General features: G+C 48.3%; 1 protein-coding gene across 1 annotated transcript; it reads left to right on the forward strand.

Annotated features, from left to right (window-relative positions):
- Window positions 1-307: 307 nt before the first annotated feature.
- ADCK2 (aarF domain containing kinase 2) lies at window positions 308-10,142 on the forward strand (the record flags this gene model as incomplete). Its single annotated transcript, XM_084279051.1, has 8 exons — window positions 308-1,249; window positions 1,959-2,105; window positions 3,489-3,617; window positions 4,282-4,377; window positions 6,330-6,581; window positions 7,991-8,119; window positions 8,751-8,804; window positions 9,999-10,142. 8 exons carry the CDS (start codon window positions 308-310, stop codon window positions 10,140-10,142), a joined length of 1,893 nt encoding a protein of 630 aa, XP_084135177.1.
- Window positions 10,143-15,712: the final 5,570 nt, after the last annotated feature.

Genomic DNA, 15,712 nt, shown 5'->3' on the forward strand with positions numbered 1-15,712 from the left:
GGGCACCTGAAAGGATGTATCTATCTATATTCCTGAAGGCACCCAGTGACGAGAGGGAAGGGTCCTCCCCTCGCGTAGCCCAGGCCTGAGGGAAGGCGCCTGCTGAGGAGGCTGCAACGCCAGCCAGCGCCTCCCCTCGCAGGAGCCCCCTGCGAGGCGGGAAGAGCGCCCTCACATCCCGGAGGGGCTCCCGCTCCCGTCCCTTTAAGGGGCGGGCCGGCACCGCCCTCCAGCGCTGATCGGCCGGCTATGGCCCTGCCTCTCTCCGGGGAAGTCGTTAGCGGCCGGTAACGGCAGAGGAAGGGCGATGGTGGCGTGCGGCGCCGTGCGGCTGTTGCCGTTCCCGCTCCCGCGTCCTTTGCCCCTCCTCGGGTGGGCTGCCAGGGCGAGGGGGGCGCAGTCCCGCTGGGGGGCCGCGGGGCGCGCCGGGCTGCGTCCCGGCCGCTGGATCGCGGTGGCTTTGGCGGTGCCCGCGGCGGTGCCCGCTGGGACCGGCTGGAAGGAGAGGCCGGCACAGCGGGGACCGGTGTGGGTAGGGGAGCGCGGCCCGGAGCGGTTACCCCGCGGGCTGCTGCGACGCTTTGGTCTGGCGCTCCGGTTGGGTCTGCGGGCCTGCGGGTTGGTGCTGCGTTTCGGCCCCCTGCTGCTGCTGTACCCGCTGAGCCGCCTGTGGCCCGGCCTGGGCGCCCTGTGGTTGCGGCTGCTGCGGAGGGCGGCTGAGGCCGCCGGCCCCACCTGCATTAAGCTGGGCCAGTGGGCCAGCACCCGGAGGGACCTCTTCTCCGAGGCCTTCTGTGACGAGTTTTCCAAGCTGCACGTTGAGGTGAGCCCGCACCCGTGGGACCACACGGACGAGCTCCTGAGGAAGGCCTTTGGCGAGGACTGGACAGACATACTCACGTTTCAAAGCCGGGAGCCTGTCGGCTCAGGTTGTGTTGCCCAGGTGTATAAAGCCTACGCTGACCTCACAGCTATTGCTGGCTCCCAAGGCAAGGAGTCAGCGCGGCGTTCGGGATTAAGGTCTGCTTTTGAAGCATGGGAAGTGTCAGGCTTTAGAGGCCTCCTCAGGTGGCTGAGGAGGAGGAAGAGTGAGGAGATAGAGGATAAGAGGAGCAGGGAGGAGCTGAGCCCAGCAGACTGCTCCGGGGGAAGTCCTGCGAACGGGACACCCCTGACAGAGCGGATGGCCAAACCACTCCTGAATGCAAATCCTTCATCAGCCAGACATCTCACACCTGTAGCCATTAAAGTAAGTTATGCATCTCCCTGGTAGATGTGTGAGAGTGGAGTGTGCTGGATGAGGCTGATGAGATTCCAATAGAGATGAATAGGCTGACTAGGTAGAGCAAGGGAAGGGGTGCTTGCCTCCCTTGGTGCCTTTTTCTTAGTGCTTTGGTTCCAGCCAGCTGCAATCCAGGCTTGTGGTGGCCCCAGCTCTTCCCAAGCTGGAAAGCTTGAGTATGCACACTGTGGTGGCACCATTTGATGTGGCCTGTGGATACCAGAAAGGCCTGCAGGGCCCAGTTTACATTAAAAGGATGTAAGCTTGGTTTTACCTTCTATAAAATGAACCATTTTTACTGCTCTTATATAGAAATCTGGAACAGATAAGTTGTTTGCAGCAAAACTTAATAAAAAATAATCTTATATTCAAGCGGCACTAAATACTGATCAGTACTGCACAGCACAGAGAGGGCAGGAGTGCAAAAGGAAAGGAAAATGGCCTTGGGTGAGACTGTCGTCTCCAGCATAGGTGTATTCCATTGACATAAAATGTTTATTTACAACTTAACTTTGCCAAACATGGCAAGATGCAGATTGTTCTGAGGACTAGCTGTGGAAACCTTGTTAGCTCCCAGTCTTTACAGGCTGGCTTCTGTCTATTTGTAATGTATAGTTGAGCTGAATTAAATGGAGTGTGGAGGCAGCTGATCTTGCCACTGTTCATTCTTGTGCAGGTCCTGCACCCTGGGCTAGTCCACCAAGTTCAGATGGATCTGTTTCTCATGAAGATGGGCAGCCACATCATTGGACTTCTCCCTGGATTCAAGTGGCTCAGTTTGACAGAGATCGTGGAGGAGTTTGAGAAGCTGATGATTCAGCAGGTGCGTGCTGTGCCATGGTCCCCACATACTGAAACAGACCTGCCCTTTGCCTTGCTAATGGCTGGCTCCAAGGCTGTTCATACTGCTACTTTTGAAAGGGCTAGATGGAGGCTTCTAGCAGTTATGTTCTCTCTTCTCATCAGTCACCTGATGTTACTGTAGCAAAGCTTACATGCTCACAGAGTGAAAAAGCAAAGCAATGAAAAAAAAGTGCAGTCTTTATTAGACTTCTAAATCCTTTTAAAAGACTAAGTATGGTTTTTAGTGAACAGCTGACTAGCCATGGTCACAGTCCTTTCTCCAGCATTGTGAAAAATGAATGCTGGTGAAAGACCTCTCCTTAGGAAAAGAATCTCTCCAAACAAGTGCTCAGATGGGGTTTTTTATCTTTAATCCTGGATATATGTTTGCAGTCTATACTCACTGATCATGTTTGTTAGCACTGAGGTATGAATATACTGTGTATAATAATAACTAACATAAATAGTTAATATAAAACCTGCTATATTATATCATTACCAGACTCAGCAAACCTATGTTGTAAACTATTGACTGCATTCAGATGTGACTTGGGGTTGCTAGTACTGGTTTGTTTGGCAGAGCTTTTGGTGGGTGCTCCAAAGACTGAGGATTAGGAGAGTTTGTAGTAATTTCCTTTCATTTGTCTTTGAAAGCACAAGGGAGACAGGGAGGTGGTGGAGTCTCCTTCTCTGGAGATATTCAAGACCCGTTTGGACACCTCTCTGTTCAATATGAGCTGGGGAGCTGCTTTGGCAGGGGGGTTGGACCCGATGATCTCCTGAGGTCCCTTCGACCCCTATGATTCTGTGATTCCTGAGATACTTCTCATTGCCCAATGAGGAAGGTGAGGCAAGGTTATCCTGCCTCTTTGAGCAGCACTGGTGGGCAGGAGAGAGGCCTCTGTGTTAGGGCACTGGGTCACTGAAGAGCTGGGGTCAGGACTTTGCAGAGTGGATGATTTTGTATGTGTTATGTTAAATTTCTTATTATTATGGCTGCCTGTAAGATGAGGTTAGGGCTGTGGTTCTTCTGCCCTACCTGTCTTGCTATATCAACAATAATCTTTGGTTAAGGACCTGTCTCACCCTTGAAAGTAATGCAGTGCTGGTCTTAATATTGAGACACCATGCCTATACTAAGAGTCACCTGAGAGTGCTGGGTTGTGGGCCATCCATTACCTACTCCATTACTCTACTTTTCCATGAGGAGTAAGAAGCACCACTTCATGTTGTTTTCATTCTGGCTGACTAGTTTTGTTGGTGTTGAGTGTTGCACCGTACAGTCATAGCTTCATACAGCATCCTGAAGATCTAGTTCTAATGGCACCTAATTTCCAATCTGCCTTTTTTTCCCTCCCTTGAGATTGACTTACGCTACGAAGCCAGGAACCTGGAGCGCTTCAGGCAGAACTTCCTGGGTGTCGATTTTGTGAAGTTTCCAACGCCCCTTCGGCCTTTGGTAACATCTGATGTTCTAGTGGAAACATTTGAGGTAAGAATTTCAGGGTCTGGGAGTGATGGTGGCAGTGAGAAGGCCCTTAGGAAAACGTGCCCAGGAGGTATTTTTTGAGAAGGAGCAGTCAGAGGCAGAAGGATGCTTTTCTCTTACTTGCTTAAAGAGATTGGTGTCATTCCTCAGTGTCTCTTCCACTCTTTTTGTTTGTAAACAGTGCATCCCAGAAGACAGGTGGCAGACAGCTCCATATAGAAGTGAACACTTGGCCTGAAACCAAGCAGACCAGCAGTGTCCAGCCACCATGTGCTTGCCTGTGCCTTGCAAACCAACACCACGCTCCAACTCTCCTCTGTGGTGGGTCAAAGCAAGGAGCTCAGCAATCTGATGCTTTCTGATGCTTGCCTCACTTCCCTTGTGGATGTTTGAGTCACAGACCAAAGCTTCTCTCAGCCTTGGTTTTTGTGCATGTGATCCTGGCAAGAATATTTTTGCCCCAGGCTGTATCACACCCTTTCCAAAGAACAAACCCTTGCTTTTCTCATGTTCTCTATCACAGTAGGTACAGCCTCTACTCAGCAGGTCCTTTCTAGGGTATTCTTACCACCTTCCCTCAGCTCTGGGCATCTAGGTGAAGGTGTGGCTGAAGGTGGGACACACTCTAAGTAGCATGTGTTTGACTCCAGCTCTGTCTTTGTTTCAGGAGAGTGAGCCTATTTCACACTACCTGCATGCAGAGATTGCCACAGAGCTGAGGCAGAGACTTGCAAAGATGGGCATGGACATGCTGCTGAAGATGGTAGGCACTTGGCTGAGGCTGGAAGTGGAGGTTGTTTTCTTGCAGAAGCTATTCAGCTGGGGTGATAAGACTATGGCTAAAGAGAGAACCTGTTTGCTTCCCTCACATCCTGCCTTTCTCCCCATGGGCTCAGATACAGCTGTGCCTTTGAGAGCTGGCCCGTGGCTGCCAGGTGTCTTGTGGTACCCCAGGACTCGGGCTGCTGGGGCACTGTGCAGCTTTTGAATCAGCAGGGAGGGACGGTCTGTACTTGTGTGCAGGGTAACGCGAGGTCTGAGTGCAGCCTGGGCTAGATGCAGCTCTGCAGTAGGCTTTGACACAGCGTGTCTTCCCCTGCAGAAGGACAACCCTTTGCACGTCTTCCTGTGCAGCTCCCTCAGTGCATTGCCCAGGAAACCCACTCATCTGTTTAATGAATATTCACCTCTTGCCCAAACACAGTGCAATTAGCAAATGCCATGCTCTGCACAGACACACTGGATGTGACTCCCAGGGAACACAGCTAGCTGCTCTCTGCATTTGTCAACCCCTCCTCCAAAACTGAGTTTTTTAAAGGAAGAACTAAATATGGAGTAAAGAAAACGAACCCGGACGGATGCTGGTTCTGGCTGTCTAGTTCTTCTGTGGGTGAAATAATCACAAATGCTCTGGAGTGTTGATAAGTGACACAACTGGCTTGTGAAGAGCCACGAGAACTAGTGGGGGAGGGTTGGAAAAGAACCTTGCAGTTCTGAGTGTGTGTGTGGCAGAAAGTGTCAGCTAGGAATCAGTTGATAACTGGAACATCATGTGAGGGAGATGGGGAGGGCCTGCAGTTCTGACTCTGTATAGCTGGACAGTCTCTGAAATGGTGCTTACCACTCAGAACATCAGTGGTGGAACTGTAATAGTTTTAAACAAGTGTTGAACTCAATGTTTGGGAGCAAAGCAAACCCCTCAAATGTTAGGGGTAGAAAAGAATTGAAGAGCAAAGAAACAACGTTATGGCTGTAAGTACAACAAATACCTGTTCATTGAATACTATGTGCAGCTCTGTCCCTCGCTGTCCAGGACCCTCTATTTCAAGGGTTGTAATAGAACTAGAAGGGGTGCAGAGGAAGGAAGCCAGGATGATGACTGGTGTGGAATGGTGAAGTAATTTGGACTCTTAACTCTAGAAAGCAGAGAAATGAATAGTTTGACAGAGATGTGTAGTCATGACTGCATGTGAATGAATATGCATCTATTGTATAGGGTTTCTCAAAACAGAACAATGAGGAAGACATAAAATTATCAGAGGTTGTTCTTTGCAGCAACAGCTAAAAAAAAAAGGTGTTTTATTTTCACAAAGGTCTAATGATTTATGTGGCAGTTGATTGAATTTGTAGGAGAAAATAATTAAATACAAAGAGAACCTCCTTGGGGCAGGAAGTTCCACAGTTCCACGTGGGCAATAGGGTTACTGGGGAAGTACTTCTTGTGCTTGCCCTCTTGCCCGTCCTTTCTGCTACTAACTGCTAGCAGAGGCAGACGTGCTACACAGACTTGTTTCCTTTACTTTCAGTACAGTTGTGATGCGGGTTGACGTCCCAGAGGAGGCAAACAACCATTCACCAAACCCCGTAACACTAAACAGCAAATGGTCTATTCTTACCACATTATTCTTTGCCAAGTTGTGCCCCCAGTTTAAGGTTAATTGCCAAGGAGCACTATGGTTCCCTGCTGGGCACTCCTCCAGCAAACTGAGGGTTGTTTCACACAGCTCTGCTGGCTCCCCTAGAGTGAGTAGCCCCCTTGCCACTTCAGCACAGCTGCTTTCCAGCAGAAGCCATTTGCTGAGTTGCTGCCTGGGGTGATGCCCATGAGGAATGTCAGCGAACAGACCAGAAACAAACCTCTGCTCTTTGGGAGTTTTGGTGTGGGCGTGTTTGGTTGGAACGAGCTGCTCTAGGACTTGCCTGTCTTGTCTCTAGGTCTTTGTTGATAACTTTGTCCATGCTGACCTGCACCCTGGGAATATCCTGGTTCAAGGCACGGCCCATGTCGGCAGCAGCTGCAAGGAGCAGACAGCCATCGTGGACCTGTGTGACATGCTGGTGGTGGAGGTGCAGCCGCCCCTCGGGGGGCTCTGCCTGGTGCTGCTGGACGCCGGCATCGTGGCAGAGCTGCAGCGCGTGGACATGCAGAACTTCCGGGCGGTCTTCACGGCTGTGGTCCAGGGACAGGTGAGACCTCTGTCATGGGGCTGGGGAGCTGAGGCTGGGGGACGGCTGGAGTGTCTGATGGCCAAAGTGATCGTTTTCTCTCTGTTTTCCCTGACAATCCTCCCTAAGAGAGGAGACTTGCTAGCATGGAAGCTGTACCAGACACAGGGGTAAGACATTCAGCCTACAGCAAGGGTGGACGTCAGGGGGAAGTGATTTGGTGGCCCAGTAAAGAGTATTAAATGGGAAGCAGTGGCTACTATATCTCTCTCCTTTTGCTGCAAGTTAGGACTGCCTGGGAGCCGCCTGCATTTGAGGCTGTTGCAGAACCTGCTAGGTTTTGCTAGATAGAGTAGAGGAGGGAGTGGATTAACATCTTGGTCATCCACACATATTCCCATCTGCACCCTTGCTGCTGGAAAGTCCATGTGCCATCCTCTGTTATGCTGCTGTGTCAGCATCTGTAGAGAACAGGAAGCAAACGTGTGAGGGGGTCTAGCTTCTGCCAGACCCTTCTCTGTAAGGGGAACTACTTTATCTTCCTTCCCACTTATTTAAAATACACCCTCAGACTAGAGAATCCAGTGCTGATGTCTCCTGTTCATTCTGAGAACAAGAATCTTTGCTTATGCTTCATGTTGCTGTTTCTCAGCTGTGGGGTGGGTGGGTTACCAACATATCAAGGGGGACATGTTTTAACTTGGTCTGTTTAATCTGCTGAAGCATACTGAGGAGTTGGTGCTGCTCAGTGTATCCAGGCCCCTCCTGTGCTGCCAGAGTTACTTCTCAGCTACTAAGCAACAATGGCAAACCTTTGATTGCATATCCTTCATGGCTCAGGCTGGGTGTACTTCATGATCTACAGGTGAAAAACTGCACCAAGTCTCATTGCCAAACCTGGGGCCTCTGGTCTGTATGTTGCTGTCAGACACATCTTCCAACAAGAGCTGTTAAGCCTCTCAAGTGAAGCTTGGATATGGCTCCTCACCTTTCTCACCAAGCATCTGCTGATGCAGAATCAGGTCTCTCTTCCTCTGCAGTTTGGAAGTGGGAGGTTGGACTTGTCCCATAAGGGAGGTTAATATATGTCCTTCTTTACACCACTGTCTCCTCTGCTAAGAAGAAAATGCCAATCCTTTGGGATTTTTTCTTTCCCCCTGAAACTTCTGAGAACTTTGTTGTGTTCTACCCTACAAGGCCTCCAAGAATAAGCAGGTTTGCCAGGTACCAGCTAAGACTTGGACCAGTTTTGCTCTTTGTTCACCTTCTTCTGTTGGTTCATTGCTTCTCTGCTGCTGGAATGGGAAGCATGGCCTGGGAGCAGTCCCTACCAGGGACCTGTGTGGCAGAGACCTTCCAGGGATGATGTGCAGCTCCCTGTAGGCCCACTGGTACCAAGTGCTGATTCTCCTTTTCAACTCATTTCACAGGGAGAGAGAGTGGCAGAGCTGATCCTTCACCATGCCCGTGCTAACCAGTGCCATGATATCGAGCGCTTCAAGGCCGAGATGGCGGAACTGGTGACCCAGGTCCGGGGGAACACCATTGCCTTAGGAAAGGCAAGTGCCCAATGTCCCTCCTCTCTAACCTGTAATTCAGTGCAACCTGCCCTTCAGAGTGATCCACGTGGGAAAGCCAGCTCATCAGCACCACCAACCAGTACTGGGTGCTTTTAGTCTCTCAGGTGCAGCAGAAGTCCATGAAATCCTTTTTTTCCCCTTCTAGTAAAAAAAAGCATGTGGTTTTTGTTGTAGGTTTTGGTATTTTGCTTTGGGAAGGGGGTGTGTGGGGTGGGGAGTGTAGTTTGCCCTTTTTTTTTTTTGTCTTCTTAACATCTGCAGTCCCCTGTGAGGAGTTGCTGAGCCTGATGCTATAACTTGCATCCTGTTAGCTCAGGCCAGGCCGGGCGCTTCAGAGAGCGTGGTATGGTGGTACTGAGCACACCAGTGCATGTGTGTGCTGCTGTGGGCTTGCAAGGAAGCAGTACCCTGGGTCACAGCTGAACTCTTCACCCAGGTTTGGGCGGGTTCACACCACAATGTTGGCTGTTGTTAGCCAAATAATTTTGTCCAATCACCACCAGAAGCAAATGATAAAGAGCAGTTGAAAGAATCCTGCCTGTCACTCACTCAGCTCAGTCGTCTGGACCACAGTTTTTCTGACCAGTTACTCACTTCTTTTGTATTCCAGCTTCAGGTGGCAAATCTCCTCTCGAACGTCTTTAAACTATTGATGACCCATAAGGTGAGGTCCTGTCACTGCCTGTCTTCAATAGCTGGGAGCTCATTTGAGGAGGGAGAGCTGTTAGGACTGTGGGGGACTGTGACATCTGAAAGAAACTGCTAGGAGGGGGACTGCAGGGACACATCCAGGTGTTGCAGGCATGCTGTTGCTCAAGTCTTGATACAGGTTCTATCTAAATACTGCATTTAATGGCTGATGTTATTTACTAACAGAAATGTTGCTATCACACATAGGTTTTCCTATTTTTTATAGTCCCTTAGAAGCAGGAAATGAAATCTAATGTATGTTCTGCATGTATGTTGCTGCATGCTTTCTTCCCTGGACCTCTGTCTTGATAGCAGGCCGATTTACTGGTTTGTTAGTGGCCTCACAAGGGAGGACTTGCTCACAGAACAGATTCCTTCCTGTCATGGATAGTATTTCAGGACACGCTTCCATGGTTGTAAACAACTCTGGAAATCAACATAGCTGTGGTGGCCCAACCTAGAGGAGATGGGAAGGCTGTCAGCCACCGGGCTGCCCAGCCTGCAAAGAGTCCCCTAAACATTTTTTGGAGGTCTTTGTCATTAAGCCTCATTAAACTAGTTTCTTATGACATGAGATACAATTTAGGCCTTTACAAACCAAATCCTCCCAACTCCATGAGTTCATGACCTTGTATGCCCTGAAACAATCCAGGTGCCAGTCAGGGAACTGGGGAATGGTTTGCTCACACTCAGAGCAGAGGACTGTTTCCTCAGTGATCTGTGGGGTCTTTTGTGGCCATGCTGAGGTGGATCCGCACCCCAAGCCCCCCAATCGCACAAGTGCCTGCATTCAAGTACATGAGATACTACTGCAGGTTGAAACTACACTAGCAATGGTGAGTGCTCCTAAGATCCTGCTACTCCAGAAGGAAGGAAAACCAACCCAAAATCCCATTCCCCTTCTTGGAACCGAAAAATAAACTAACGGGTTCCCTTGGAGCACTTGCCCTGAAACTGTTGTCTTATTTTTGGGCCTGCTGCTGGATTTCAGTGTGTTTTGAAACTCCAAGTGATGGAGTTGCAGTATAGTTTTTCTATAGAAAGAATATATAGGGAGCATATATGTAGTATATGCTTTCCCCAACCCCCTCCCTCTCAGCTTAGCCAGAGCTGGTACCTCAGGGGAAAAAAATGCCCACTGAGTTCATTCAATTGCTTGTGGTTCTAGGTCAAGCTGGAGAGCAATTTTGCTTCTATCATCTTTGCCATCATGGTTCTGGAAGGTCTTGGTCGTTCACTGGACCCTGAATTGGACATCCTAGAGGCAGCTAAACCACTGCTCATCAGAACTGCAGCTTCTGTCCTCGAATAGACTCTGGTGTCTGCTGCCTTCTTGCTGTGCCATCTGTGAGCTGACAGAGAAAGAAGCCCAAGGTGAGAAGCCACATGTGTCTCTAGGAAATGCTGTGCAGTGGTTATTCTCCGTTAGTGTGGCCTTCAGTTGTTTCAGCTGAGCACCAGGCACTAGAAGGTGTATTACAGAAACCAAAAGACTTTGCACAGCTGGAGAGTTTTGACTCAGTACACAGCTCTAAGCTAATGTACTCTAGTAGTTTTTAAATGGACATACTGTGTATTTCAGCTGCACAAGATCACTGCAGCCTGATGAGGAAAGCAGTCTTGTCTGAAAGTCTTTAAAAATATGTTCACTGATTAAATCTGTTTTTAAATATATCAGGTTATTTAATTTACTGACTTACCTGTCACTGTGACATCAGAAATTCCGTTCTATCACTACCTAAGCAACTCATTCAGGCTGAAAAAAACCCAATAAACCTTTTGGTCTTTTGTACTTTTAACTTGATGTTTTGTTGTAGAAGCGTCTTGATGTCCTGTATGGAACAGGTCTGTGCTTAGTCAGTTTGGGTGATAAACACAGACATGTCAGTCCAATTCTTCAAACTTCCATGTTCTGACACAATACTAAAGGAACTTGTATTATAAAGAGCAAAAGAAACTATGTGCCTAAGCAGAACAGCTAATTCCATAATAAAAGAACTTTTGGGTATATTTCTCTTAGGTTGTCTTTTTTTTTTAACCTTTACAAAAGGTAGGATGTGTTTTGGGAGGTTTTTGTTGGTTTTTTTTTCTGTATGCTTCCTTCCTGCTCCCCTAGTCTTGCCCATGTCAACTCAAAACCTTTATTTAATATTCAAATGCTGGGTTTTGTTTCCAGTAGTTTGCAAAACGAGGAGTTCAAGTGTTTTCCTAATGGATGGAAAACCAACTGTGAATGTTTAAAATACAGCCCACAAAAGCACTAGATCAAACATGGGGTTTATAGCCAATTCTTTAAAATTATTTTCTGGCTGTATTTAAATAGTGAGAAACACAGTCTAGGAACGCTGGGAAATACTGTAATCCTAAATGTATTCCCAGATACACTGTATGTGACTCTGCAGCAGCACAGGGTGGCTGCAGTGGTCTGTCCTCAGATGGTAAAGCAGTGGAGAGAAGGTATGTAAGCAGACAGCCTGCTGGTTTGTGGTGATTATAAAATAATGATTAAGGATATAGAAATGAAAGCTGACAACAAAGTTTAGATTCTGCTAATATATTTCATGTATTTTCCTTTAATCACAATGTATTCCATTTCCAGCTGCTTAAGGATGAAAGCAGGAGCAGAGCTTAAGGTACTAAGTTTTAGGCTTGTTTCTGTAAGTCTAGCTAGACTAGTATATTCATGACTAGGTACTCTGTCCCTATTAGCATGGGATTTGCATAGAAGAGAATTTAAAGTATCCACCCCTAAACTTTACATCAAAGGCAATCCCTGTGTGCTGCCAGCACCCCATTCCATGCCCCAGTGTGTGTGTCCCCTCCCATTTCCACTCAGCTGGGTGGGTCTATGTGCCCACCCTGGGCCCAGTCCATCAGAAGGGCAGGTCTTGGGCACAGCCGCCCCTGTTATTGCCAAACACATGGCAGCCAGCTTTTCCAGAGGCTAAGCTGAGCTTAAACCAACACCTAGAATTCCATGGCTGAAACACAAAACTGTACTTCATGTTCACCTTCCATGCATGCAGCAAGTTAGAATTTTTTCAGACCTTAACTTAAAATGTCAAAGCCTTCTCCTTACATATATATATATATATATATATATATATATATATAGGTTCATCTGTTTTTGTTCTTTTTTTAAAACCCCAAAATCTTAGGATGCATCATGCATATTATGGATCCTAAAGTTAAAACCACCCTTTTCTGCTACTAAGGCTTTTGAATAGTTTGTAAACATCTGGATAAGACACTGTTAAGTGGCTTCCTGGAGAAAGCTGAAGGCACAACCTCTCAGTCATCTCTGGAGAAACACAGTCTGAGATGTACTGCTAAGAAGCTGCTGGTCATTGAAAAGATTTGGCAGAATTTCACAGGTGCTCCCTTTTGCAACGTTTCTTAATTTTTTGGTTTTCAGACATGGCAGTTATTGGTGGAGCTGTGATCCTGTAAAAGGAGTGACCTCTTGTAACACTTAGGCTTTTTGCTGAGCCATGTCCCAGAAGATGTGTAACACCTTTGTAAGTGTACGCAGAATAGTTTGGTTCTAGCTATCACTTAAAACAAGGTTCCTCAAATATTGTATGTATTCTAGCATCAGCTCTGTGCAATATAAAGATACCTTTTGATATAGCTCTGATGGTATGAGGAAGAAGGCCAAGCATAACCTCCTCCTCCCCTTTGTGAAAGGCAGCACCTCTGCTAAAGAGAGCACAGTGCATGAAAACACCCTCTTCTCTCCCTTTCTGTTGCAGAAAAAAGTCTCTTTTTGTGCCTGTTTCCTTTCAGGGGAGGGCAGAAGCCAGGAGCTCGTCCCCAGGAGTGGCTGACACCATGTGTGTCACTAAGGAAATCAGTAATGCACTTAAAACCTCATGGAAGTCATGAGCAAGTTGCCTTGTGGACTCAGGTGGTACCTGAACCGGGAACATTCTCCTCCTATAGCACTACCTGCTACCTGGGTTTCTTACACAGTTTGTTAACTGTCAGTTTACAAATTCATTGTCTTTGTAGCATTCTCACTTGTTCATGGTGAACAAAACCACCTGTTTATTCTGACCAGGCACCCTCACCCTATGTCTGATTATCCTCCTGACATCAGATTACCGGCTTTTGGAGACTGCCAGCCCAAAATGTGAAACTGTAGGCAAAACAGACACCCAAGCCCCCTGCTGGGTTTGGTGAGTCTCCAAAGACGGGTGTTTCAGTCATTTTTCTCATTACAATACCTAGAAAGGGTAGCTTGTCACCAAAAACCATCTTCCTTTGCATTTTGGGTTTCTGTGTCATTCCTCCTCTAAAGGAGTGGCCTACACATTCCAACCAGTACATATGCCATGCCAGTAGCAGACTTACACTTACCTGAAGCCCAAGCTGGAGGGTCCCAAGTCTTACCAGGTGTTCAGAAGCACCTCTCATGTCTCTGGATCCCCCACCCTGTCTCCTGCAGCAGTCTGATAGGAAGTAGCACAACTGTGTCACATGTATGGGGACTTCTTCCCTAAGGATCCCTGACACTCACCATGTCGCGGGACACTTGCAGGAGTTGGTCATTAACAATGGCAGCTGCAGTGGATAATTTACATGGTATTTTAGCACATACATTTTCATTGCTGCAGTTGTGTGGGGTTTTTAACACCCAGCCTGTCTCCTTCCAGCTGTCCTTCCCCCTATTTCACATCTTGCTAACAGAGCAATGGTGGAACTACACTTCCTAGTTCATGTGGTCCTTGGTCTTAAAGAAACACAGCGGGGCAGCAAGTTCCCAGAGTTCAGCAGCAGGAGGTTTTCAGGCCCACGTTTGATTTCCCTGCAGGCTTGTATGAGCAGGACATAACCTGTGCCTTGGCTTGGGAGAGGTGGGCTAGGACAGTAAATCCAGACAGGCAGGGAGCAGGGACAAGGCACCCTGGCTGCAATGGAAGAGAGATTAATTCCACACCTGCAAGATCTGGAGCAGGGCTGTGAGCTGCCCAAGGACCTGCCCGCCCACTCTGCAGCCTCTTACGCTAGCAGTGATGCTCAGAGCAGCAGGAGATTCTGTTCTCTGAGGTACTGCTGGAGCTCATGGAGTTTTTGGCCTTCTTTTTCCATCTTGTGGCGTGAACGCTCCCTGCTCTGGAACACCCTCCCTTTTGCAGCCTGGTGCTGGTTTTGTTGCCTGTCCAGTTCCTGTGATTCCTGTTCCAACATTTCCTGTCGTGACTGCCTTCTGCTCCTGAGAAAAGCCTACATAAAAGTAGAGACACAATTGTACAGCCAGCTTTCCTGCTGAATTTCATCCACAGTTACCACTGTCAGAAGTCAGAAACAGATATAATCTATGGAAATTCACTCTTTGCACAGAAAGTCACCTTCCACTGTACAGATGGGGAATGTTACTTCCCATCTTTCATCTTCTTTTGACATGTGTCAAAACCCTGTTACTGTTCGTTTATTTACCCCTAAATGGTATGATTATAGTGGACATAGAACAGGTGAAAGACAAATACCCTGGATGATGCCACAGGAAGAACATTTCCTCAGTTGCCCTTACCAGCCTTTCTTTCTCTTGCTCAAAGCTCCTTTGGTTGCGTTCTGCCTGCGCCTCCTCTCTCTGTAAACGCTGTGTCTTTAAGAACTGCAGCCTCTGACTTCCCTTCCTCTTCTCCTCCTCTAGCAAGGAGGATTCCTTCTTGCTCCTCTCTGCCCCAGCAGCCTGGAGCAGGGCCATGTGCCGCAAAGCTCTGTCCTGGTGCTCCAGCTGTTTCTCCAGCCCTTGCAATGTTCTCTGATGCAGTCGCTGCCTGTTACCAACACAGAATCTCTCAAATTTCACAGAAAGAAAAAGCCAGAACAGATCCTCTGGCAACCTGTGCTCAGGTCATGTTCCAGGACTCCTTGTTAGGTTACGAGGGTGAAACCTGTGTCCTAAAGAGAGGTGGCAAAACCCCCCCAGTGGGCTGGTGCCTGGTGTCAGCTAACTGTGCTCCCCTGTTCACCTGACCACACGCCCTGGTGTGGCTGTGAGTCCTGGGCCCTGAAGACCAGGAACCGAGGAATCGGATTGTGCAGGTGGGGCTGTAGGGCTCACTTGGGCAAGTGGGTGGGTATGTGTGGTGGTGGTAGAGCCACATGGGCAACAGCAGAGGTGGAAGGAGGTGGGTCACAGAGGCAAGGACCTGCTAAGCTTAAGTGGACTGAGGGGCCAGGGGCAGGGAACAGGGATTTGGGAGCCAAAAGGACTTTGGGATGAGACTAAAGGGAATTTGCCCTTGAAGGTAATACTAAAGACCCCTCTGCAGAGACCAGCATTAGAGTAAGGCACGAGGTGTGATGTTCAGAGACTGAATGACAGCACCAAGGAGCAGACATGACCAACCTTCTGACATGTACTAAACCCCCCAGTCAGCTCCTACGTATTACCTCTGGTTGTCCCTGCGCAGCTGGCGCCGGCTGCCCTCTGCCTCTTGCTGCTGCTCCCTCTTCAGCCGCCTCTGCTCCTCTTGCTGCCTTTTGTGCTCAGTCTTGGCTCTGTTGAAGTCCATCACTTTCCATCTCTCCTGAGATGCACCATTAAAGATTGATTTCTAAGAGGAAGAAAACCCCAACAAGCCAAGCCCTTAACCCCATCAGTATATTCTTCTAACACAAACTGTAAACCTACAGAACCAGAAAGGTTTAGTCTTACAACATCGCTCCTGCGCTCTGGGAGGCACACTGGCTTGTGAATGCTACAGTCTTGCTTTCCATCCATGAAAGTGCTGACTGTAATGCTAAAACCTGTACAAGAGATTAGGCTTAACCAACGAGGGGTGCCCGAAATCCAGTGTAAGAGTTCTTCCTAGGCCTGTGCTGTTCTGTTGTTCCCATGTTGAGCCAATGCTTAAAACTGCCCAACCTTTC

This window comes from Gallinula chloropus (genome assembly GCF_964237585.1).
Source record: "Gallinula chloropus genome assembly, chromosome: 1".
Taxonomy (NCBI): Eukaryota; Metazoa; Chordata; class Aves; order Gruiformes; family Rallidae; genus Gallinula; species Gallinula chloropus.